Source organism: Triplophysa dalaica, chromosome 21 (genome assembly GCF_015846415.1).
Source record: "Triplophysa dalaica isolate WHDGS20190420 chromosome 21, ASM1584641v1, whole genome shotgun sequence".
Classification (NCBI taxonomy): domain Eukaryota; kingdom Metazoa; phylum Chordata; class Actinopteri; order Cypriniformes; family Nemacheilidae; genus Triplophysa; species Triplophysa dalaica.
In genome coordinates, this window is record NC_079562.1 from 17,235,523 (window position 1) to 17,263,505 (window position 27,983).

Genomic DNA, 27,983 nt, shown 5'->3' on the forward strand with positions numbered 1-27,983 from the left:
ACCAGATCACATATACCCAAAATATCTTGCCATGCCGCCGATCCACGATCAGCTTTTCTTCAGCTTGCACAGATATCTGTCACTTGAACCCAAAAAACAATCCTTACCCCGGAACAGCATTTCGGTTCTGGGAACGGTCCCGCAGGGGGACTCACCAGTTCTTCAGTGACTAACAAGGCCAGTATGAAGAACGAAACTGTGGGAAAGTCCCACATCAGCAGTCCGCTCCCCTCCATAGCGGTTTCCAGCGTAAAGGCGGTCCAAGCCAAAATGAGAGGATGTGTGCTCTTGCAGTTGCCCGCGCGTATTGTCCGAGGCCCTTGCATTCATTTTATTTGGATCTTTCAGCCACTTTTTATTCCCAGGCTGCAGTTGTGTATTTTTAACTCGACCGTGTTCCTGATTCCTCCAACTCGATGTGAAGCTGTGAAATGAATGGAAATGTACCACTTTTAGCTTGTAAAGACACATTACCTGTGAACTGCTTGACTCTGTTCACTTGGCTGGCGTATTGCTCAGGCTGGGTTTGGACGTGGTTTGCTGCGTCTGTCTCCTGTGTTTAGAACATGGCTAGCCTTGAAACCAGCACAAAGGGCCTAAAACAGTAGGTTTATATTTAAAGTCCGATCAAGACAAGTCTTGAAAAAGTTTAGCAGATCAGAAGATTGTTACTACGCCCAGCCTGGTACATATTTTTGTTGTGAAAATGTCTGGAAGAGAGCATCTTTCCAAGCGTCTACCAATACTCACTGTGCATACCTTATGCTAGTCCGTCAGTTTTTTGCTTTTAAAATGATCTTTTGGTATAGAGATGCATGACTTAATATTTTAACAATGGCATTGACTTTATAAAGGTGAAATTAAAAAACAGTGTAACTGTCACAATATTCATAAACTTTGAACAACATTTTTAGTCTGAGGCCGCCATTTTTCTACATCAAAATCTGCGATGTCAAATGGTTGCGAACCAAACATTTGGACTGAAATCTGCAAACGTTTGAAATTTGGACATTTTTCAGACAATTCAAACATAGGATTCATTCCATTTAAGTTTCATCAATGTACACTGCATGGAGAAAAACTTATTTTTATACCATGTATTTGAAGTAAGCAATAAGATACAAGAGGCTGTGCTTTATTGTGAATAAATCACAGCTGAAGGGCGTTGTTAGGCACAACTTAAACTGGCTTTTATAAAACGGTTACAACACAATAGAAATAAAAAGCCACAACATATGTATCAATCCAGCGTTCATGAAGTCTTCCTCATGCAGAAAAATAATCCCAGACAGAATGTTTAGCTCACTTTGCCAAAGGTGCGTACTAATGCAAAGAATTGTTAGGTGAAGTGGTCATAGCCATGTTTCATTGCAGATAAAGCACAGCTGTTGACCAATCAGGATGAAGGACCGGAAACTAACCATTTTATAATACCATATTGAGCTGTCTCTCATTTTGGAAGGCTGCATCCTTCGGAGTCACTCCCGGGCAAAAAGGCGGGACGTGGTTAGAGCTGATGCGCCTGGTTTGCTGAAACCACCTGTGACTCAAGTGGGCACGCACCTACTTTACAGAACTATAAGTTAAACGGTTGAGTTATAAAATAATTCACCCTCCCCAGTTGTCACGAAAGGTAAAATTGGATGTCTATACCAAAATATGTTTTGTACCAGGCTGTAAACGTGTTTTTTTGTGATGTGAAGTTGCCCATTTTAACATGGATCTCAATGAGATTCTGCTCTGTTTTGGAGCCAATCTCTAGCGGGAAGTCGATAAATTGAAATTAAAGTCACTTCCATGTTGGCTTCACTAGAGAGATCGTAAGGTTGCCCCTCGGTATAAATGCAAATCGTGATCAGAACGATTTGCAAACTAATGACTCCATTGAATCAATTCGTTTGAACAGTTGAAACTATTGAGTCACTTGCAAATATAAGAGAACAGTGATTCAATTAAAGTGAAACATAAGAGAACGCAGGATGTGAATGAGCATAGCAAATTTTGTCAAGCCGGTGAATTCAGTTGGCTATTGTGGGCTGAAAAGGCAGGTGAATTGACTAAAAGCTTCTATTTGAGTTTAGGAAACTTTTCTGTTGATTAGATACATTTGAGGTTTTATATGACTGTCTCTTATATAACTGTCTCTCATTTTAGAAAAGCATGTAGGACACTCTGAATGTGACGTTCAAATGCAATGATCTTTTACAGGTATTCAAAGGGTGTATGAGGTGTGCTCTTCATTGCTAGAGATAGTCCACAATTCTTTGCAGAGGATGTAGTCTCCAGAGGACTCGAAGCAGCATTTATTGCAAAATATATATATATATGAAGAATTTGGTTCCAAATATTTTTTAAAAAATCAATGTTTTTTATTGTGCATTCCAAATAAAATCAATCAAACTGCAGTTGGTTTGTTTAAATTTAAGCCATAATTACTCAAAAAAAATACAGCTAACTAACAAAGAAAAACATGATTTCATAATTAAAAATTCTGATTTTAGATTTTTTTTTAATGTATTAAACATTTTTGAGCCAAACTCTTAACACATATACATTCACCTAAAGGATTATTATGAACACCATACTAATACTGTGTTTGACCCCCTTTCGCCTTCAGAACTGCCTTAATTCTACGTGGCATTGATTCAACAAGGTGCTGAAAGCATTCTTTAGAAATGATGGCCCATATTGAGTGGATAGCGTCTTACAGTTGATGGAGATTTGTGGGATGCACGAAGCTCCCGTTCCACCACATCCCAAAGATGCTCTATTAGGTTGAGATCTGTTGACTGTGGGGGTCATTTTAGTACAGTGAACTCATTTTCATGTTCAAGAAACCCTTTTGAAATGATTCGAGCTTTGTAACATGGTGCATTATCCTGCTGGAAGTAGCCATCAGATGATGGGTACATGGTGGTCATAAAGGGATGGACATGGTCAGAAACAATGTTCAGGTAGGCCGTGGCATTTAAACGATGCCCTATTGGCACTAAGGGGTCTAAAGTGTGCCAAGAAAACATCCCCCACATCATTACACCACCACTATAATTGCATTAATGAGAAATTGAACAGGTGTTCCTAATAATCCTTTAGGTGAGTGAATATATATATATACATATATATGACTAAAATCAAAAAAACATTGTCAACATATAAAATGCTTGTTGTATTGCGCCAGCATTGGGTGAAGCTTTTAGCTTTAATAAAAGCCTGCATTGTTAGAATAAATAAGAAATGACATCACACAAAATTGTGACAACTATTTCCATTTAAATAATAATAATCTTCATTTCACATTCAGTAGGGCAGATGAGATGTAAACTGTGTTTAGGGCAGATTCAAACCCCATTTCGATTCAATATTTCCATGTTCATTCATCGCTTATTTAAAGTTGAATATATCGACTCAGTAACTCGTTCTCCTTGCAACTTATGTTTGGAAAACACTGTCCATGTGACATTATGGCAGTTTGAATGAACTGTGATAAAGTGACTTTTCAGTGAACATCAGTGCTTTATGAATATTACAGTATAAGATGGGAAGAAACACTTTTCACAGGACAGATTTCGGAAAATGACAGCATTATTAAAGACATTAAAAGAAAATGAAATGGTTGCCATGGTTTGGAGGTTGTCATGTCAGAATAGGCTTAAATTGCTCTATCATCACACCTTCTCACAGTAATAGCTCTCTGTACCGTCTGTCGTTTCACAGAAGAGTGTCCTGTGGTGATTCTCTTGCTTACAGGACTGATTCATTTCTCTTTGATCCTGACTAATTGCCAAGCTTGTCGCAAAGCTGAAATCTGCTGAAATGACCAGCACAGCGGGACACCAAGTGTTGCTAAGTGTCCTATAGGGAATATAATGTGTAAATAAGATCAACATTTCAGGTCTGCATGCAGGAGGAGACATTTCTCAAAATGTCTTCTTTTGTGTTCCACATACACAATACATATCGATGTTTACAACCCCATGAGGTTGAATAAATGATCACAGATTTTATTGTCTTATTGGGAAACTGTCCCTTTAAGGTCATTTTATTCCACCACTTCATTACAGGGATTCTCCGCCCAGAGCTGAAAATTCTGTCATATTTCACTCGCCTTCGAGTTGTTCCAAATGTGTTTCAATTTCTTTGTTCTGATGAACATGGAGAAAGATATTTGGAAGATTCATTTTAACTAAGCAGATCTCAACACCCATTGACTCCCATAGTAAGAAAATCACTTTATTATTATTTTTTTCTGTTGAACACAAACATAGACATTTTGAAGAATGTAGGACAACAACAATGGGAGTCAGTGGGGGGCAAGATCTGTCTGGTTGTAAGCATTCTTCCAAATATCTTTCTCTGTGTTCATCAGAACAAATACATTTTCATTTTGGTTGAAGTATCCCTTTAATGTTTAGTACGCTGAAAGTGAGATGTTTGGAAGGTTGGTTTGAGTAATAATATTGATTGTTGATACACCCTCCAAAATACATTGATATGTATTTATAGGCTTTCAGGCACGTGGTTAAGGATGTAGAGAGTTCCGTCATAATATTTGGACACTTTGAGTTAGACAGGCCGTCTTTATGTGTAAGCCGTGGGTAGGGAAGCGGCTTTGGGGGTCTTATTTACCATCACCCACTCAGGCAATGGGGGAATGTGTGCTGAGGTCCGTGGGTGGGACTGAGCATGTGCATGTGGATGATATGAAGGAAACCATAATTTAACTCGCTGGACAGGGAGTGCGTTGCAGCCTACACATGGCTTTCTCATTTTAGGCCCTGTGTGGTTTGTCTGTAGGGCGGAACGGGACACTGGCCTGAAGAGTGTGTGTAAACTTAGACTAGTCTTATAAATTGAGGAGAACATATTATAGAATGTGCTCTGGTCACTACTGAAGGAGTTTTGTTCTTTGAAATCATGCTTGAAGAATGGAAGAATCATGGAAGAAATGCTTTTCCGTTCTGGTTATAATTCAGGTGTTGGGTTGATGTTTTAAGTTGTTAACCCAATTGAACTCTAGGGAATGGCCAGTGGAGCATCCGAGTCAGATCTCTGAGAGTGAGGCTGTTCGTTTAATAGGAGTGTTATCAGTTTAGTTCTGCCTCAGGGTGTAGATCTTAGCTGGATAATATGCTCATTTCACCTGCGATCTCATAGGAATACCTGTGATCCGCTCTTATCATGGGTGGTCCAAAACATCCACACACAGGTTTGATCTGTGATGAATGAAACTTGTGAGCACATATGAGCCATTTTTAAAACGCATCCAGTGGGCACAAAAAGTTTCTTCATAGTCTTTCTTAATAATGTCATTATTTGCTCAAAAATAAAGTAATTTTTCAACTGGTCGATTTAAATTCAGCCAATGGGTGTCAACAAGCGACTGCAAACTCACTCACAAAATCTAGCGTTTTACATGATTGCTCAGAAAGTTTTTGACAGCACTGAGTAAAGAAGAGCTATGGATCACAGCTGTGCTGAAAGTCAATACATGGCGGTTGTCAAATAACTTGATTTATAAACGTAACTTATAATCATGTAACTTAAAGGGGTGATATGACACGGCTAAAACAAAATTATGTTTTGTTTTTGATGTAATGCAATGTTTATATAGGATTTAAGGTTAAAAAACGCTGTATTTTCCACATACTGTGCGTGTTTGTATCTCTTCTTTGCTCCGCCTCTCTGAAACGTGCAGATTTTTTTCAAAGCTCATCGCTCTGAAAAGCGAGGTGTGCTATGATTGGCCAGTTAACCAGAGCGTAGTGATTGGTGGAATACAAGCGTGTGATGGAAATGTAACGCCTCTGACCATATTTGGAACATCAGGTTCCTCTTCAATTGTACTGACAGGTACACCACCTTACTTGAGTATACATTTGGGCGGTCTTAGTCAAATCAGACCACTAACTGACGTAGATTTGTGGGGGTGTGGTTGCACGAGGCGTTTCAGGCAGGTCTGGGTGAGCATTCCCTTTAAGATAGAATTAAACTTTTGTTCCCACACTTTTATTTTAACGTGTATAATACATGCATGGCAAACTTATAACACACCAAAGACACCGAAATACACGTTTACCACATGACCCCTTTAAATTGAACATAAAAGTTGGCTGCGTATAGTTTGTGTATTTATTTCCTCAGTATGAGGTGTGAGTGGAGGACTTGAGTTTCTCTCCCTCATGTCATGAACACAGAACATGAGGTGTATACAAACATCTCAGCGCTGTTATTTTGAATGTCAAATATCAACATCACACGGCCAATCAAATTAGTGTAGCGGAAATGAGTGTGGTCTACAAAAGTCTTAAACGTTAGATGTTTTCCAGCATGTTGATACGTCTGTTTCCCATCAGTGAGGCCTGTCGTCCTCCTTTATGTTTGGTAAATGATGCCGTTATCTGCGGTTGGACATGTTAATGTTGGGCCCACTAAAGTTCTTCCAACACAACATAGACAATAGAGCTCTGTGTGCTCAAACTCATTCACATTCACTTCCCTTCCATCATCATCATAAGAAAGATGCCATTGTGTCACATTTCCTATGAAATGATACAGTTCTTCTGTCGGCATTATGCTGCCCCACGTGAACTTGTCAAACGCTCTCAATTCCAGGAAACATTGACTTCTTCACACGATTACATTTAGCTTTTGTTTGAAGCACACTTATTTGTGTGTGTGAGGGTACGGGTTTGCGCTCTCAATATCATTTTAATTCAGTTGTTTATGGACTCACATGAGGATTGATGTCACGTCAGAGCTGTTGAGAGATCCATTCATCATTGTAATCTAAAGAGAGCTATTATTTTTATTTGAATGATTCTTTGTCTAGACACCGTTCTTCTGTTCCAGAAACCTAGTGAGCATAGGCCGCATCTCAAGACTTCAAACTCTAGGTGTGCTCCAGATGTGTGAAGTATGTGCAGGGAGGCCTTCCAAGATGTCTGATTTGGAGAAGCTCAGCATTGTGTGCATTGAAATGAGCTAAGCTGATAAAACAGCAGAGAAGCACATCACATATCTCATTTTGAATAATATAATATACTTAAAGAGATACTTCACCCAAAAAGGAAAATTCGGTCATTGTTTATTCACTCTCGAGTTGTTCCAAACAAGTAGAAATGTCTTGGTCCTGTTGAACAAAAAGATATTTAGAAGAACGTTGGCAAATGAGATTCTTGGGGCACCATTGACAACCATTGTAGACACAAATATTGTATAATTAGTTGTTCTGTTGAACACAAAAGAAGAAATTTGAAAGAATTTTGGAAAATGAACAGTTCTTTGGCACCTTTCACTACCAATTACATTTTCCTACCATGGTGGTCAATGGTGCCCCAGAAATGTCATTTGCTAACATTCATCCAAATATCCTAACAGGACAAATAAATCTATACAGATTTGGAACAACTTGCGGTTGAGTAATTCATGGCATTTATGTTTTGAGTGAACTATCCCTTTAAATAAAGAGGAAAGTTTATACAATTTTACAAAGATGGTTTTAGGGACAATAGATGACTGAATGATGACTGAAACTATGTTTGACGATAGATAGATTGATGAATGAATGAATCATATGGATCTAATGTATATTTTATTAGCTTCTCTCACCACCAGCTACATTTAAGCTTCCTATGGGCCAACAAATCCACAGTCAGAGATCTGGTTAGTAGTTACACAACTGTGAAAACTGAAACTTACACTTTTATCCAAGGTGATCTCCAGATTGAGAGAGCATTTAATGCTTGATCATGTTCACAAGTAGGCTCGCAGCTGAAACTAGGGAAAGATGTACGTCGCGTCCAGACCTGTAACATATTTAGAATGAGCTCAAATAAAGCGTGCTGTTCTTGTAGCCTCTAATTGAAGAAGAGAAGAGTTGGACATCATACCTGACCACTTCACTTCATTTCTGTGCAGTTGAATCTGTATTTGACTCATCGATCTGTCAAAATGTATAGTCTCATGACCCGGGGCGGACTGACCGGTAGGACATCCTGTCAAAGTCCAGAACACCCGTCTCACTGATGGCCTAAGGGCCGTGACCAGGGGCGGATTTTGCATCCTAGTCCACCCCTGACTCATGACTGAAATGAAATGCATCTCTAAACATCAGGACACAAAACTAAATTCACGTGGCCTCCAAACATGGCAACTGTAATTTATGAACGTTCCAGAGGACAGCACGTATAGCTGCCGTTGCCGGATAAGCTTGTATCGATGGAGCGGTGTTCTGGGACAGAGGTTGGCTGGGAGAAAGTGTTCAGATCAATTCTCACGGGTCCAGATGGGCCAGGACTGATGCTGGCAGTGGACGACATATGGTGTCATAATCTTCTCTGGAGCCCACATCACAGGTCCTTATCTTTACTCGCTGGTTTAACCAACACATGGGAGAACAAGATAGGATCGTCCCCACGGTCGGCTTTCCCACTGTTTTAAAGCTGGTTAGAGACAGAGTTGATGGTTTCTCCACCTACTACGAATTAAAATGGCATAATGTCGTAGTGTAGGGTCGTCCGCCAACAATCCTATTTAAAATAAGGCGTCACAACTAACTAGCTGCTCATACGTGTAAGAGTTGAATATGTGTGATTTTCCTGAAGTGTGATTTAGTGCACACTGTCATTAGTGGGGTTTGGTTACTGTTGCTCACACACGAGGGATTTAAACATGAAGTATTACACAGTGCACTTACCAGACTAAGCAACAAGTAAAAAAGCCCCACGACCAGAAGATGTTTCATGTTTAATGTTTAACATACACCTTACAAAAAGTGTAGATTAACAAGCCAAAAAACATTAGACATTAATAATAGAAGCTCCAAAGATGAAGTAGAACACACAAAAAAAAACATTCACAATACGCCAAATATAGACTCACAGGCATTTACAGTAGACCTAACTTTTAGATTTTCACGTTTTTTTGGTTTGTTTGAGAATACTTTTAAGGATGTAGACATTCAATGTTTATGAATACATTTTTACCATTTAGGATAATACAATTGACAAGATTGTCAATCTTTCTGTCTCCATGTTCATAATAACAAATGTTATCACTGAACCAATTTTTGTAGTGTTTAATGTACTTTTGTGTAGAGTGAGATTTGTCCGACGGCATTTAAAGGGGTAGTTCACCCAAACATGAAAATTCTCTCATCATTTGCTCACCCTGTTATTTCATACCAGTATAAATCAATTTGTTCTGATGAACACAGAGAGAGATATTTGGAAGAATAGCAATTTTCAATTCTGTGACTGCCATTGTAGGAAAAAATAAATGGAAGTCAAAGGTGCCCCAGAACTGTTTTTGTTCCTAAATTCTTCCGAATCTCTCACTTTGTGTTCAACAGAACCAAAATAAGATATGTGGACTAATCTCACAATGCATACACATGCTCAGCCAAACTCTCTTTTGAGACACTCAAAGCAACTCAAGCCTTCAGAGCTTCATATTGTGTTCCAACCCCCCAAACAAAGATCATAACCGTGCAGAAGAGTCTAGGATCACCTCTCATTCTGTGGTTAGCGTTTATTCTCTGGAATAAGAGGCTGTGTTTGATCTGGGCTAAGCTCCTCTCTGGTTTCAACTGATCTGCCCTCGTCTTTGAAACGCTTCCAGTGGTTCTCATTAAAAGATCTTTCTCTTAAATCCTAGCTTTAAGGAGGTCTGGGGTTTGTGTGTGAGATCAAGCGCACTTCTCCTGACACTCATCATTAAACGGGGCAGGTTTCTACACGCACACGCCCTGTGTGTTTGCTTTCTGCCTCGTAACTTTTTTTATCAACACCTACAATGGTATTGTAACCCAATGGTCCGTGTTCTCAAAGATGCTGTTAGGAACTCCACGCTTTTACTCGTACACCTGGCAAACTGACATGTGTGGACATATATCGCACGTGTACGTGTTCTGACCTGTTCTGAAAAAACACCTGCCTGACCTCCATCCACCGGTACATTCCCACTCAGTTATTGCAACATTTTTCACAGAGCAGGCGCTACACTGACCCAGATTTCCTAAACAGTATTGGTTTTTGTACTTTGTACTTTGTATTTATATTTAACAGGGAAACATTTAAAGCTGCAATCTGTAACTTTTACCGCCCTATTGTCGTCTGTGTTTGAACCATCAAATTGCAGGTTACTTGTCCAAGTCAGATTACTTTGTCTAACAAACATGTCATACACAACAACTTAAATCATTTTTATAACCTTACTATTGTGAATCCAATTTCTTTTTAAAACCCAACAAAAATTGTAATGCTTGTAATATTTAAATTCAGTATCGATACTTGTTGCATATTGTTTGTGTTATGGACAGTAATATCCATATAATTATCAATGATGTCAAATTGTAATTTTGTTATTTTATATTATTTATTTTTGATTGGCAGATGTCGAAACGGGTGAATTTAATCATTTATATCTTTATTTGTGTGGAGATCGCATGCAAAGCAAAGATGCAAATTGATGCAAATTCGTACTGGTCCGCGTGAATGACGCAAATTGGCCGACAATGGCTACATTTGCGTCTTCCGCACAAGTTGTAAATTCTCACAAAAGGCTCATTGATGCATATAAACAGTCCATGCCATCAGATGTTGTCATTTGCGCAAGTGACACAAAAAATGTAGAGCCAGTCATTTATAGCGGGGAATGTGATACTTTGTTTTTGGTGTGCACAAAGAATTATGGAGAAGAGACTTTTATTAAAAAAACAGACTTGGGTGGAATTTCTTTATTTGGTGTAGGCGTAACCGAACTAGCTGCTTTAGCCAAAACACGTATCTTAGCAGACAAAATAAGCAAAGGCACAGTTCAGCCAAAACAAAAATAAATCTGTCATTCATTCACCCTCACGTGGTGCAAAACATGGACTCGATACGAAATACGAAAGAAGACATGCAAGAAATGTCTCCGTGGTTTTGTGTTCATAAAAAGGGGGTCAATGTTGCTTATAAATTATCTATAAAATATCTTCTTTTGTGTTCTGCAGAAGAAAGAAAGTCAACAGGTTTGGAGTGACTTAAGTGTGAATAAATAATGAATTTTCATTTTTGGGTGAACTATCCCTTTAAGATCAGTTCTACATTTATGGTCCCATTAAGCAACCCCTCATTGACATCTTATTAGATTTCTCCACAGAGCTCCAAAATGGCATCCGTTTTTATGTTTTACTTGTTTTTTTTCTATTAAGAAGGTGTTAAAAACGCCCAAGGCAAAGCGTCTTTTTCTCTCTGCTGGGAAGTATACTGACTCCGGAAGGTGCCCGAGACCCTACATTTGCCTTTTCCTTGAGATGTGGGACAGGAAATGTGTCACACAGGGAGATAGGGCCAGGATGGAGCGGAGTCAAGCGGGGGCCCAACATCTATCCTGAGCAACAACAAACCACAGCTGTAGCTCACTACGCCACCACACCCTAGAGAGGGCCGTGCTTTGTTTTGCTAGCTGGTATTTATGTGAATCCGCTCGGCTCTGTGAGCGCAGACAAAGAGGCTGAGAAAGACTTGATTCATGCAACTCTCCCCTTAGTTTTACGATATTTAGTTTCCGTAGTTTCTTCTGTAGTTTTCAGTCCAGTCAGGTCGCTCCAGCACGGCCGTCTTTGGTGCGTGTTGTAAATATGCGTTTGAGTTTCCACAAAGACCTGTGAAGTTTCTCTTTTATTAGAACCAAGTTTTTACAACGTGTGTGTTGTTTATGGCCGTGTGTTGGGGGAGAGAGAGTGAGTCATTCTCCTGAGGGAGTGCACTGAGTGAAATGAGTTTTGGAGTTTGGTGAGGGGAGGGCGACCCGCGTCTTGACAGCAGGGGGAGGAGTTTAAGATGTTAACAGATCAGGGGACTGCGGAGATGTGAAGGGAAAAACCCAGGCCGTCTACTCCAAACAGTTTGTGAAATTTCCCCTTCCACGTAGGCCAGTGGGCCCCTGGTGACTGCCTGTGAAGACTGTAACCTCTCGCTTTGAGCTACAAGTCCCATCTGGTGTTTCTAGTCAATCTCTGGTCATCTACAAGCTGGTGCACAGAAGTGCTCTGCAGTAATATTAATACTTTTGATGTGATACAGAGGTCACTCACCATCACTTTCCTAGAAAATGGATCGTATTATTACTCTTTTGGAGTAATGTAGGGACTCGAGTTTCTGAGAGAAACTTCGCAATATAAAACGAATTCTGACGTCCCTCGATGTTGTCAGTAGGTTTGGATTGGATGGAGATATTAAGATCACCTGAGAATATATTTAGATTTTCACGTCTACGTAAGCATTATTTTGATATGGGAATGAGTTATCTATTGTATTACATTTTCTACTGATATTCTCATTACCGTAACGTGTCCCTTTTTGTCTAAATGCATTATATTTTGTAATTGATTCGAATTAAAATATTCTGAAGAGATGCTCTCAAATGACAAAAAATGACTGACAGAAAATTCATAATGAAATTGAAGGATTAGAGGAAGAAAGAAGTATCCATGACTGATATTCTCATCCTATGTAACATTTAGAAAAGTATGTTTAAACACACACAAAGATATTTACATTAAGTTCGATTTTGTGTGAAGAAACACGTCTGCAGAACCTTTCAAATGGCTAACAGATTAACACATTACTTTGGATTTTTCTAGTTAAGAGCTGAAAATTCTCTTGTCACGCTGTGTACACAACTTTTTATATTCTCATTACCGACACAGATCGTCACAATTAATAAAATCGTACATCTGTAATTTTCTATTAAAAAGGACTTTATTAATGTCTTATTAGGCCTACGAATGATTAATAAATACTTTCTGAGAATGTTTTTGCAAAACATGCTGTGGGATTGACCGTTTGAAATGGTTACGGTAATGAGAATTTTTAAGGCCTTTTTATAAAAATTTGGCAACACTTTAGTAAAGGGACCAATTCTCACTATTAACTAGTTGCTTATAAGATGCCTATTATTAGCACATTGGCTGTTAATTATTACTTCTAAAGCACATATTGACCATATTCTACTTCCTTAATCCTCCCTAAAACTAACAACTACTTTACTAACTATTAATAAGCAACACATTAGGAGTTTACTGAGGCAAAAGTTATAGGTTATGGTTTATTAATACCAAGAATTGGACCTTAAAATAAAGTTTGAGCAAATGTTTTTTTAAAAATGTCAGTCAGTAAAATTTTTTCAATGAATGCTTTAAAACAAGTCATACATTGATTTAATGAATCAAAAAGTAAATTTGTTGATGCGAGTGTTCAAGAAAATCTCGTTTGACATCTTGAAACCAAGATTTCGTCAGAATCACCCAAGCAGCGTTGGCTAAAAAAGAAAAACAAATCTTCTACTATTTTGATGGATCGTGCCAGATATCTTGTCAACCTCAATGCTTGATAGAAAACACATCTGGTGAGGCGAGTGTTGTTGAGGCGGTGTTGTTTGTGCCTGTGAGTGTTTGTTGGTTTGCAAGAACTGACAAAATGACCTCTGGTATCCGTTTGCTCTGCGTCTCATCTGTCCTGGTTATGTGGGCTCTGAAACACTGACACATTCTTATCTAAGCTCTGCGTGTTCCTTCCTGAGACATAAAGACAACCGAACGAGAACTTCATCCCCAACCGAGCCAATGGATATGTTGACACATAGTAATTCCTAGATTTGTTCCTCTACTTCCATCTTGGCATGAACAAATATGGCCTCATCTGTCAATAGATCTTTCACCAAACCTCAAAGCTGGCCTCCTGTGACAACTTTGATGTAGTTTTCCCAAATGTTCATCACCATTAGATGCATTTCTCTCCACTTATAGATATTATCAGATAGCTGGTTGACCTTTGTGAAGAGACTTATGTTTGAAGGTCTTTGAGCTGTAGCTAAACAAGCAATGATTATCACATGATTGTGTATACAATGTTTTAGTCCAAAAATGTAATCATTAAATTGAGTTATTAAATTCACAAGACATTTACATGTGATGTTTCATCCAGCTTATATTTTAATCAATTTATTATATTTGTTTGGCCGTAACAGCTCACTTCATATTTAAAGCTGCAACTTTCGCCTCTTTGTCGTACCTGACAGCTGAAATTATAATAAATAAACAATGATCATATATAATAATAATAATTACTTTATAACATTGATCATTGGTTGGTTGTGTTGTATTTAAGTCTATAATTGAAGACAATAAATAGAAGTCACAATTATGGGACTGCTTTATTACACAAAAATGGATCCATTCTGTCCACATGCCAGTTGTCAGAAAGTTTAGGGTTTGTCTGATGGACAAAAGCCACACGTGCCCTGGCTTATTAAACCCACTTTTTATTTGGCAGAGCAGACATTACATTACATTTAGTCATTTAGCAGACGCTTTTATCCAAAGCGACTTACAAGTGGGGTAGATAATGGAAGCAATTGGGACAGCACAAGTACAATAAAAGCATAAGTGCAATCAGAAAGAAGACTGGTCTCATATAGCCTAACACAGTATACAGAACCATTCATTCATCCATTTTTTTTTTTTTTTTTTAGAGAAGAATAGAGTCAGAACAGATCAGTCAGATGTTGGCGGAAGAGATGTGTTTTCAGGCGTTTCTTAAAGATGGCTACAGAATCTGCAGATCTTGTAGCAGTGGGCAGATCATTCCACATAGGTGGAACAGATCCGGAGAAGAGAGAGATTTTTTACCTTTATGGGATGGCACCACAAGACGCCGTTCGTTTGCAGAGCGTAGGGATCTGGCGGGTACATATGTCTGTATTAGGGAGTGAAGATAAGGGGGTGCCGAACCACTGGTGGTCTTGTAGGCCAGGAGCAGAGTCTTGAATTTGATGCGAGCGACTATAGGGAGCCAATGTATCTTAATGAATAGAGGAGTGACGTGTGCTCTCTTCGGTTCATTAAAGATAACTCTTGCCGCAGGATTCTGGATCATCTGTAGAGGTTTGGTTGTGCAAGCTGGAAGTCCACCCAGTAGTGCATTGCAGTAGTCCAGTCTGGCCAGGACAAGATAAATATAACAAATTTCTTAACAAATCACATTAAGAAATATTTACTGACATTCATAGACTGTTGTTGGAAATAATATTTTTATTGAATTGAATATAAATATAGAACCTCTTGAGAGAAACACAATTCTCTCTCTCTCTCTCTCTAGTGTTGAATGTTGTAAAGCAGCCAGCTGTATGTTGTAATTCAAACACCTGTATCCTGACCAGACATGTCTCTCACTGTGTTTGCCTTTAGTTCATCTACTGGAAGCTTTCATATTTCAAGCAAAGGGTTTGTTTGCCCTCCAGCAGGACGACAGTCCAACACAAATACATCTCTAGTAGCCTAAGAACCATAATACCCACTCTGTGTTGATCGTAAAATGATTTGGTTTGATTTATTAAGTATGTTGTAAAAGAGCAATGCATCATTGTTGTAGGTAACCCGTCCCTCATGAATTGTGCCACTTGAGATCTTCCATTCCCAGTCTTCCTCAATCAGATGATTGTGTTTTCTGGGATAATGAAACATGTCTGTTTTTTTGGCACACATTTTGGAGATGAACTGGTTTGGTCAAGGTCTTGACTTTTAGTAGGCAAACCCTTTGACTTATTACTGGAAAACAACTGAAGTGTCAATACACAACCACAAATCACAAACTCTGTACAACTATAGAAAAACATCAGGAAACTTGATAAAAAAACAAGGCTGAAAAAAATATAGAAAAAATCATAACTTGGATCTTTGAGGTCGATGCCGTTGATGGTGGTAGATAATGAAATCCTCTGGCAGTTATTAGGAGTTTGTGGTACATAGATTGGGAACTGTGTACATGTCAATAATAGTAATAATAACAATCATTTAAATGTACTCTTTAAATATTTCATAAAGTTTATTTGTATATTAAAACTTTATCAAATTACATAGTTAAAGAAACTATTAGTATTGTGTTGTTCACGTTAGCAGTTTTGCCACGTTGGTGATGGTTGTGTACTTTGAGAAGAACATTGTTGAATGATTCATTTGAAATTGTTGTTGTGTAATGACAGCTTTAATAATAATGTTGTCTTGTGTGCGACTGTGTCTGTCATCAGGTTACAGTGGGAAATGAAGAGCGTCAGTAATCTCTTGGACTATGTGCATGTCATTTCTGGCCTCAGTAATTACCTCAAAATGAACAAACAGATTGATCCGCTTACGTAATGCGTACATATAATGGTGTGTTCTCATTTTGTTGAAAATCGGTCAGTTTTATTCCGGCTCTTACACCCAAAACTTCTCCCAGAAACATACATGCAGTAATATGTGTCCATATAATATAAACAGATGCTATATATGTATACACGTACTATAGGAGAATGGAAGGAAAATGATCACTTTATGTGGATGATGTAATAAAAGATAAATGCAATAACAACCTGCTTGACAACACTGATATAACAGAATGATAGCAGCGCTACATTGTAATTCAGGTGATTCATAATTATAGTCTCCAAACATGAAATCCAGATCTCTAAACCACATTTTGTGAGCCACAGCAGCTGTACATTTATCTGAGTCTAAAACCTTTTCTTATAACCATTGAGGAGCATAGTAATATTTATCACACTTCAAAAGGCCTTTTACATCGACACTGAACCTCTGAGAAGGTGCTGCCCTTAGGTTCTTATTTATCAAAACCTCTTAATGTCATTTAAAGTTTTAAAACTTGAAAAAACTTTGCTTTCGTTGTAAATAGGCCTTAATGTGTGGTGTTATATAGAAGATTTAACGTATCATGCACGTCATTTAAGGACCTTAATATTGAATAATTTTTAATGAAGTAGTCACATAATGTAGCATTACATTTTTTTATTTATATGAAACAGCAGTATTTGCTAAAACAAACCTGTGCACAAGATTAAAATCCACTATATATGACTTTAAGTTGAACATAAAAATCTATTTTTGTGCTCCATAACATTTTGTTGCTGTTTAGTGAGATTTGTAAAATATATTACACAATCTCTATAACTTTTAAATAGAAAATTAGTTTTCAAGCGTTACTCAAGTAACCATAACAAAAGGTTACAATATTTACAACTAGGGCGAACTTAATAACAATGATTAATCACATCCCGCATAAAAGTTTGTGTCACATAATTGTGTCTGTGTATTGTGCATATTAATTTCATATTTATAAAAAACACAAACGTGCCTATATTTAAGGAAAATATAAAATACAAATTAATTAACATTTATATACAATTTCAATTATTCGTTAATATAAAGAAATGCATGTAAATATTTTATAAACGCGTATGCGTTGAAAATGCACTGTACACAGACATATATTATGTAAACACAAACTTTACTCACTGGTGATGTGTGTTATTCCAGTTGTTAACGGAGTTGTGTTGTGTTGTGTTCAGATGGATTGTGATGTATAGTGTTACAGGGTTGTGCTGGAGGAGGCTTTGTGTTTGTATGAAGCACAGTGAGCCAGGAGAGTTTGTGAAGGAGCACAGACAGTCAGGCACAGTTCACACCCTCCATGTCTCCCAGTTTGTTTCTGTTTGATCACTCTCTTCACCTCTTATCTCTCAGGTTGTTATTCTTTTTGACTTGGCATAGACTTCAAAGTGGAGAGGCCGCTGAAGTTGTTTTTGTTCGGCTTTTATTAGCATGTCAATGACACAGCTTTTGACAAGCAGGTGTGCAGTAGAAGAAAGAGCTGACGGTGGCACACATCAGTCACATACTTAATCCAAAATAACACACGCACTCGCGTCTGGTCCTTCTGTCTTCAAAAGGACATCAATGTGGCTGTTTGCCTTCACTCTTGTGTCCCGTCTCAGTTTTGCATGCAGCGTAAATACAGTTGACTCTTCAAACATGCGTGTGTTGTGTGTAGAATTAGCGTGTTTGTAAAGATCTGTACATGTTCAGATGCTCACCTGGTGTTGAATGCTCTTCAGATGACGCTACACCTGCAGATCTCTAGGTTGCTCTATAGTAAATGCATAGTTTACCTGAAGTTGAACATTTTGTCAATATTTACTCAAGTGTGTGTACTTTTACCTGCACCTGTTTCTCTGGAATGTTTCTCTATACCTTGGTAGTTCATAATGACCACATGTTAAAAATAATTTTATTTATTAACCGCATTTCCTTCTCCCCATAAGACTTCATATTTACACTGTCTGAATCATTCCCTGTCCACTAACTAGTGCACTATGTGCCATTTATCATATAGGAAATAGTACATGTATGATCAGGTGACTTATTTCAGGGGTCCTGAACTGGGGACTGTTTTGCGGCAACAACATAAACAAACTAGGTATTCACGCTAAATTATCTGCATCAAATAAAAATTTAGGACGATGTATTATAGCCGATAAATTCTGAATCATTTCCTTTCTGTCGTGATCATTCACACACCGCTATTAGTAAAACATTGTTGATGTGGTATGTACAGTATTTATGAATGTGTAAATTATAAGAACAAAAGCACATTGTTTGAAGCCGATTGCTGTCTGACTGAATCTTGAGACCTGTTAGACTTGTGGCTATTGAGAACTCTTCTGGGTTGCTCTGTGAGAACAATCTTTCATTTGTTTATTAAATAAACATTGTACCAGAAAAGTTAGTGTCAAATAGGCTCGGTACATAGTTTTGAAGGGAAAAATAGAATGGTCAGTCTAAGAAAATGTAACATTAATATTAAGGTACTATATATCGGCCAATATATCAGCTATCCAATATTCAAGAATTATGGGTTATCTTTATCGACCAACATTTACATATCGGTGCATCCCTAAAACAAACATTATATGGCCCAAACTTTACTTCTGCTTGACCGCTGCAAAGAATCAACAACTGCGGAGTTGTTTTAATCGAATTTAATACAATTCATATTTATATATGTATATAAATTAAATCTAAAATAAAATGTTATATTATAACCAAACCTCGACCGGAAACTAATTTCAGGCCAGCGCCTGTGTCCGATGAAACAGTCTATAAAATAGGGGATGTGACGCTTAAGATTCATTTTAAAAAGTATTTGATGGACCAGAAAATTAACTAAGAGTTTTTTTGGTAACACATTACTTAAAGCCCTTATGCATTATGCATTATTAAGGGTTATTAAATGGGTTGATGCATTAATAGTTCACAATGTGTGTTGTAATGCATTGAATGTTGTTTTAAATATTTATAACCAAATTTAAAATGCAAAGTGTAACAATGAATTGATTTGTGTTATAATGAGACATTACAATGCATTATAAGGTGCATGACAAGGCACAATTAATACATTAAAACTACTTTTATAATGAATTGATCATGTTTTAAGTGTTACAGTTTATTTCTTCTTTTGTGAGAGCTTGTATGTTTTAATCTTCTAAATAAATGTATTTGTATCACCGTAGCTTATAGAGGTAACCTTAAGGCGAACACACTCTTACTAAAAGACACAAAACTGAAATATTTATTTAACAGCGATTTCATAGTCTTTACTGTATAAGTATGTAATTAAAATAATTTTACTATCTATAGATACTGTGTTAAGATGTAATGAAGTGGATTGGAAACTAATGCTGACAATTATTTTTAACCCCAAACGTGACCGATTGCAACTTCCTATAGGAATTAAAAAATACAAAGTGACTTATCTAAGTCTTATGGATTTATCTAAGTAAAAGCAGATTGTGATGTTTTTTGTCTCTGCCTTTTAAAACTAAGCTAATTTTTTTTGTCATTGGAAACAACACTGAATGTGCTTTTAAAGGATTTTGACTGTTTAATAACATGATTGTCTTATTCGACAGATCTGGGACATGAGTGATGATGAAAGTATCTGAAGGCTTCAGGACCAGCACTGAACACATGAAGTTCCTTTATTTGACCGTGATTCACATGGCAACTCATTGGTTCTTCAGTACTCATTTACTGACTTCCTGCAAATGTAACGGTGGAAAAAGATGTCTTAATTCCAAATGGACTTTCTTGTTGTATCTATAGAAACATTTGTTTTGTCCTGTTATTTTTGTCAGGACGTGTCTATGGACCTCAGGGTAGACATCATTGAGTAAATGGAAATGTAGCTGAAAGAAGTGTAATTGCAGTATTTCTGCAACATCTCAGACAGCCCTAGTTTCACTCAGCCTAGTTTTTATTCACATAAAATTGTTGTCTACACTGAAGTCCATTTTTGCTCTAATCTGCTTGAAACTGTTTGTTTGGGTGGATCTTCATATTAGGGGTTTGATGTCTATATTATGTAATGTCAAACTGCAGACCATGGCCAGATGTGTTACAAATCGACTCTGGAGTAAGGTACAGCTTCTCTCTGCTATTTGAATATGATTGTGTTTTTCTGTTGGGATGAATGTCTGTAATGTATTATTCATTTGTTACCAATTTCAGGTTTCATAAAATGTCCTGTTGCTCTGTTAACAATAAAGAATATTGTGAAACGTTCAGGGGTTGTGGTCACATGAAATAGTCACTGTTGCAATCTTCATGTGTCATTACAAAATGAGATTCTTGTCAATTATATGCACGCTGGTTTAAAGTATTTCATTACAAAGACTGTGACAATGTAAGTACAATTTATAATATTCATTATTTACAGACAGAGTCAAGTGGAGTGTGGTTTAAGAGCACTTTATTGTTCATTGAGGCTACTTAAGTACAAAACAATGGCCTGCCAAAACTTTGTTTTATTCCAAGGAGAGACAAGGCCATGAAATGAGGGTATAATACAGATTTACAAATTAAGTACACTCGAGGTGCAGAATTTATGTTTTTTTCAACATTTGTTTCTTGTCGTCGTTCTCCTGGAAGCGCACATCATATGATAAAAACATGTTGCTTAACTCCCAGCTGATATTGGAGTGAAGTATCTCTCTCAGACTCTGGGTCAATGAGATGAGTACTTTTGTTCAAATGTCTCCAGAGACAGTTGAAAGAGTCTCTGTTCAGAAGTGTATCGAGACTGCTCAGTAGCCTTTAGAAGTAATACACGAGTGGCTATTACACTTACGCAGTGTTTTCATAGAATAACTGTGTTCCTGCACTTTAACCTTAAACAAAACCTACAAACAAAAAAGATCAACTTTTTCAACGAAAAAAGCATGACTACAATAAAAGACAAGGGAAAAATTAAATAGCTACATATCATTAACAAATTAATTGTTCCTCAAAAAATACCTACGATTTTTCTTCTCTGTACATTCGTTACGCACAGCGTAATGATGGTCTTATAGTTTCCTATATAAAAACTTTTTTGTTCGTTTTTAATTAAGTGAGATACCTACAGCGTGTAGGGTATTGTGTGTCAAGCTGAACGTGAGTGCCCTACCTAGTAAATTGGTAGTGAAATGTGTAAATGACAGACTGGACATTCCTTCCTAAACCCTGCCCCAGTATTGACACACGGGGAGAAAAGCCCCCTGTAGGTTATACGACAACATCGTGGCAACTACATACAATAAGAGCACAGGGTGAGTTATAGAGATGGCTGTCTGGCAGCATTTCCCGTTTTCAAATGTCACAATATCCAAACCTGCGATGAAACTGAGCTGATGGAATGTAAGGACAAGCTTAAGATCTAAGTATCTCCTGCATCTGCAACCTCATGTCAAAGCTTCGAGTTATTAACTTCACTGAAAATGTCAGAAAAGTACAACACCTGTACGAAGTTCCCTATCGGAGGAATGTTACGGCACAGGTTTGAAAACCAAGTCCATTTTGACAGCCGCAGCCAAACAACGCAGAATTGAGAGCAAGATGAAAAACAACAACAATAAGCTTGGCGTTCCCGGCAAATTGTCAACGCTAAAGTTGACCTGTCTGTAGCTGCTTATCTCTTATTCAGTCATGCGAAGAGCGATAGCGTCCTGTACCACAAAATTAATAACATAAATCCAACCGTTAATATATAGATGGCCTGTCCGGAGGCTGTTTTACTTATTTTGTATCTGGCAGCTACCACCATGAATATTGAATAGAAAATTATAATATGGAGTACAACTGTACCAGCAGTAAGTTTATCTAGGACTGTTACTGACAAAAATAAAATCTGAAAGAAAGGCTAAAAGAATTACAAATGAAATGTCTACACAATAATAGATACCAGCTATTTTAAAAACATGCACCTATAAGCACTAGTTAACCCTTAAAACCTCATCTACTCTACAAAAACCACAGTGCCTGGGATCGAAACGAACCCAAAACGACAAAAAAATGCCCATGTTTGCCGCAGTCCAGTTGTCAGCACCATAGAGAGAATCGTCTGAAGCAAGATAGAAAGTTCCCTCCCTTCCTGCCAAAGTGATGAGGATGACATCACTTCCCACCTGCGTCAGCAGTTCGCACTCCTGTCCTCCTGTTTTGAACATCCTAGGATGTGTATCCAACACTAAACTGATACGGCCTCAATCCATCAATAGTGCAAAATCAGTCCAGGCTTTCAGTTTCAAATATACACATACAGATTCAAAGCACAACCCGGGATAGAAGACGCAGTGTGGGACAACCGGAGAGGAAAACCTTTTAAGAAATGAGCTGGCTGAAATGCGAGAATGGCTTCTGGGTAAATGGTTTGCATCAGAGGTTTCTTTGGTATCTGAGGCAGATGGTTAGACAGTCGGATGATGGTTAATCAAAAAACCAAAATGCTTCCTGCTCATTGATGATGTGTATGGGCATCCCATTATGTAACGACCAAGCTAAACGTACACTAGTATACTTAAAAGAAAAGGCAAATAAAAGCAAACAAAAGCACAAAACTAGGAAAATGAACGAGTACATCCTCGCCGTGCGTTCTTATGTACATAGCTATACATCAGCACTGCTAAAACATGCATGGATGCTTTGAGAGCGAGGCAGCTGGAAGAGGCTGGGACTGGGGTCAGCTGGTCCTCTTTTCAAGACACGAGAGAAGGGGAGTGATTGTGGTTGACCATGTGGCTGTTCGGGGATGAGTCCGGGCTCCCGGACGAGCTGCCCTTGGCCTTGATCTGCAGCCACGTCTCGCCCAGCGCCTTGGCGAAGTGGTCGTCCACTGAGCCCGTGATGGACACAGAGTTTGATACCGGCTCAGGCTCCTTGTAGTTCTTTCCCAGACTGCGACGAAAATGCTCCTCGATAACAGGGTCGCAGACTGTGTTAGCTGAGAAAGAAGGAACGAGGGATTGGTACAGAGTATGCAGGTTTTAATACTAATTCTAACACATTTTATACAGCTTTTTGGCACTTTCCTTGAATAGGGTAAAACAGCATTTACAATCGTATGCTTTCTAAAATGTTTGCAAGCGTTGTCCACATGTACATTGGTATTTTTAAAAACCTTCTTCATTCAAAAAACCCTGCGTCCACACGAAAATGCAACACCATATAAAGCGCTGTCAAAAGCATGCCAAACCAACAGTTGCGATATAATCCTAACCATAAAGCCATGTTGGGGAATCAGGAGCCTGGAATCTGACGTCCAACAACATACACCAAATCTACACGACAACACTGAAACCGGAGTTTCTAAAAAGTTAGTTTTCAGTGACTGGGTACTATGTTTGCGTGTGGATGAACGGCTAAACCGCATAGAAAAAGCTGCGGTTTTAAAAATACACGTGTTCATGTGGACAGGGCCTTAAAGGGATATTAAAAAAAGCCTCAGGTTCAGCCGATGGATAACGGAAGTTAAACAACAATGTAGATAGAGTTGTAGGCTCCTTGTATTTGATATGAAGTTGCTAAATGTTTGAAATTATTTTGGTAGCAAAACCAAGTACATACAAGTAAAAAAGTCATGAGTCATTTGAATAAAAACATTTTTTTTAATGAAAAGTGGCAGAGGTTTGATCCAGGCTGACGTTTGCTTCTACTTACAGTTGGTGGATCTGCGGTAGTTTGAAGTCAGGCTGGGTGAGCAGCCGTTGTGAGACACGGTGCAGTGGGAGAGGTTGCAGTTACGATTGTTCGCTGGGGCACAAGTGATCACAGAGGGACGATTCTGCACATAAAACAAAAAGCAAACCAGCATATTTTATGCAAGAAAAACAAAACTCAAATCATCTAAATGTGTCTCCAGTACTTTAAAATATTCAGTATCTACAGACGCATCGAGTTTAGAACTGAATAATAAAAAGCCTTCTGTTCACTGTCAGAGGAAAGCTAAGCTCTTTCCTGGAAATTGAAATGTACACAAAGTACTTCCAGTGCATATTTGGCCCAGCAAGAGACGGTAGCTTTGATACATACAAAATAAATTTGAGCTTTGATTCTAAAATGAGAAGAAAGATATAAATCCCAAAGTATAATTTCTAAATGTATTTTAAAAACAGGGTAGAATATTCCTTAAGTCTGCAGAAAGCATGTTTGCTTTTTTACTTTCATGGAACCTGAATAGCCAGCCTAGTATTAATTATTAATTCATGGTAAGGTATGAATGGTATGAAACACAATGAACCAAGATTAAGTTTCAAGAATGACCCTGGGGGTTAACCATTCCAAGAGTGAGAAACACTATTGTGTAGTGAAGCGGTAAACAGTTGTGTCGTGCTGTGGAAGGTTACCTGCTGGCGCTCAACAGGGCTGACGTTTGGGGAGATGGTGACGGTGCGGCAAGCGTCCGTGTTTTTGGTCAGTGCGAGGGGCTGGTCCATGGCCAGGCTGGGCATGTGGGCATAAATCTGACCACCGACGAGGCTCATGGTGGGGGCGGCAATGATGGGACTGCGGCTGCGATCCCGGGGGTCCTTGCGGTAGTCCCCATTGGCAGGCTTGCCTCTGCAAAAGAAACAAAGAAGGGATTGTACTGGGGCCCACGTCGCGCGACAAACAGACGAGAGCTGTTAATGCTGCATTAAGCAGGGCCTGGCAAGAGCTCTGGAACTCCCTCAAAAAGTCACCGTGACTTGATACGGAGGAGTCAACACTACTTGCGTTCAACCATTCCTTTATCTACTTTCTCTGAAGAAAGTCTTGTTCCATTCCATCAAAACGGTCTTCCTAGTTACTTCCCTCGGCTCAAATCGCTTCATACAAAAGGCCCGATCCCAACGATCAAACATCCTTTCCTGTTTTTCTTCTCCCCCTGAAAGAATAGACACACATGCAGCAAAGCCCAGAAGCGTTATTCCACCCTTCCGGAACGATCGGTCTCCCGTTGCCAGCAGTGCGGAGGCCCAGCGAGGGGCCAAGTGCACCATTCAAAAGACTTCAACTGTGCTTCACAGGAAGAGAACCTAATACCATTCAATGGGCACACAGGAGAGGCCAACAACAGCGCGGAAACAGCCAGAGGTATTTGTAACCCAACCTCAACTGGGTGATCGTGGTCCATCTCTGGACAGAATCAAGTGCGTCACCCAAATCTCACGCTGCCGATGAAATTTTCGGATGGAAGATCTGCTTTGTGACTAGGGCACAGATTTTGTTGAGACTCAGCTGTGAGTGCGGTGATACTTAAAATACTCTGTTGCTAAGCAACCAAAGCATCTGCTAGTTAACTTTCATGTTCACCGGAAATCGCAGCGTTGACAATAACAAACTGAAAGCCATAGAGAGAAAAAAGAAAACTCACAACCCCAAGACAAACATGCACTGTATTGAACATTATTTTCAAACAAAAAGGCTACTTGAATGTTTCAGCTTCACACATACACCTATATTTTTCTTTTTTTTGTCAGATTTCAGTGAATCGCCCAAAAAAATGTCAGGGTACAAATACAACTATTGGTACCATCCTTGTACCATAGCATTTGAGGAAATTAAGCTTTCTGGAATAACGCAATCGCATCACATTACCAACATCAGATGAAATTTTCAGATTTTAAAGGAAACTGACGAAAGTCTTTTCATCAAAGATCCTTTGAAAACAAACAGCATAAAGACTCTTTCTCTTCTCTACATGTCTGATGTGATCTAAACGCTCTGGCATCATTCCATGAGTGCTTTCAAGATGCTTGCTCGAGGCGGCGAGCACTTTTTCATTCATTTTGGGTTATTAAAAAATGGAGTAATTCTGCAGTTGTTGGATACCAAACACGAGGTTCTGAGAAATCTGAATCTGTTTCACATGAAACGGTCGTGTGTTTTGATGAACTTCTAGCCGAACGTGAATGAACACAACCCAGCAATATCCTCCCACAACACAGCCTTGGGCCTCCGCAACCTTGGCATGGATGTTGGTGAAACACAATCTTCACAATTAGAAAGGGCCCAGGTCCCCCCCACACAGCTCTACGCAAGTGAGGCAAAAAAACGCTTGGCCAATACAAGGGCCCATTGTAAAAGCTCTCTCAAATGTCTGTGCTATTAAACCAGATGTGTTATTCTAGTTTAACTAAGAGGATCAGAAAGATATTTGGTTAAAAGAAGCATTAAACATAAAGTAGTTAACGTTACACTAAAGCTCACTAGAGCACCCCTGTAGCAATGCCGAGATTACAACAAACAGTGCATTAATAAATGTTAAAAGCATGTGTGTTTATGGAGTTTCGTATAAAGCCTCAGGCGGACACATTTTATGGCACCGAGCTCAGTGTTTACATCAAACTTGGCATAAATTGACCTTAAAATGGTAAAATATTGGAAGGGCTTGCATTAAGGCCACTGACCCATGAATAGATGCAGTCTGCCTGCCTTTCCAAGTTTTGGGTTTTGTAAAGCATACAATTAGCGGAATGAACTGTGGGATCTTAAACTAGCAACACACAAAAATCTATTAATATTCAGAATCAAAGCAAGACCACACTGCAAAACAATAAAGCAATCCTGCTACTATAAACATAAATCTTCACCATAGCCCATTTAATATATCCTTTACAATCCATGCTTTTTTATGACTCTTGTCTAACAGCCTAAAATGAAAAAAAATCCATGTGCAATAGCTGGAATATCTAGGATGAGTGTGGTAGCCAGTCTACTTTCTACTTTATAGAAGTGATGTGTAACTCTGCTAGACTGCCTTTAATCACAGATGCAGGGCAATAAAACTAGGGACCTTTTCTCATAATTGTTTCATAGCCGTGCGCAAAACCTCATGATACTACCACAAATCTTGGCAGCAAAACATTTCTCTTAATTCTCCTTTAAGTCACTGGAACCTTGCCCACAAAGATACAGGAAACATCTGGGAGAAATCAAGGCGAGAAAGCCGGCAGGACCACGGGATACAAGAAGTTGCTTGAAAGTCATACTTTATGTGGGTTGCCCCAAACACACCGTTGACTATTAACTGCAAGAATAGAACGTTCACTTTCACTGTTAATAATTAGACAAAGTTAAAGGGATATTTCACATTCAAAACAATATTTCCCCTTGTTTTACTCGCCCTCAAGGCATCCTGACTGAATATGACTTTCCTCTTGTAGAATAATGCAGTCGAAGGTTCCACGTTTCATTTTACATCCCAGTGGTAGAATGGGCGTCAACTTTTTGATGCTTTTCAAATGCACTATCCAGCGATCACAGAACTGTTTGACATGGCTCCGTAATCTTAAAGGTCTTGTGATTCCAATCAATGCATATGTTTATGTTATGAGATATATCCATATTGACAACGGTATTAATGTTGATGTCTAGCTTTCGTTATCCCTCGGCTGCACATGAACCAGAGGCTTGTTTTTACAGCAAATGCCCCAGGCATAAGTTCCGGTGATGACCGCATCATTGTCATCATTGTCATTTGCCGGAAAAACAAGCATCTGGTTCACGCGCAGCCGTGATATGATACATGGTTTTATTATCCTTTAGGATGTCATATTCAGTCAGGATTTCTTGAGGGTGAGTAAAGGATGGGGAAATGTTGTTTTGCCTGTGAAATATCCCTTTAACATTTTAAGACCAGCATTTAATTTGTGTTCTTTTTATATCCATTAACATAATCTCTTGAATGGTAAAATATGGCTAGTCGTGAGTTGTAACAAGCATTTTTGCGCATGAATTACTTTGGCTCAGGTTTTAACACAAGCAGCCAAAAAGGTGAATGGTCTCAGCGTCTGGACCCATCCCACAG

The 27,983-nt window shown here is 38.6% G+C and overlaps 2 protein-coding genes across 3 annotated transcripts in view; one reads left to right on the forward strand and one right to left on the reverse strand.

Annotated features, from left to right (window-relative positions):
* atg7 (ATG7 autophagy related 7 homolog (S. cerevisiae)) overlaps positions 1-20,440 on the forward strand; it is a 64,608-nt gene extending 44,168 nt beyond the window's left edge. The window contains exon 20 of the mRNA XM_056735374.1: positions 19,789-20,440. Within this exon, the coding sequence (XP_056591352.1) occupies positions 19,789-19,821 (33 nt within the window). The 3' untranslated portion in view covers positions 19,822-20,440. The remainder of the gene's footprint in view (positions 1-19,788) is intronic.
* Positions 20,441-20,610: 170 nt separating this feature from the next.
* Positions 20,611-27,983, reverse strand: part of vgll4b (vestigial-like family member 4b) — a 31,248-nt gene continuing 23,875 nt past the window's right edge. For both annotated transcript variants that reach the window (XM_056734744.1, XM_056734743.1), the window contains 3 exons: positions 24,538-24,751; positions 23,852-23,975; positions 20,611-23,135 (listed from right to left, as the gene is read on the reverse strand). In XM_056734744.1, coding sequence (XP_056590722.1) covers positions 22,891-23,135; positions 23,852-23,975; positions 24,538-24,751 — 583 coding nt within the window. In that variant the 3' untranslated portion in view covers positions 20,611-22,890. The remainder of the gene's footprint in view (positions 23,136-23,851; positions 23,976-24,537; positions 24,752-27,983) is intronic.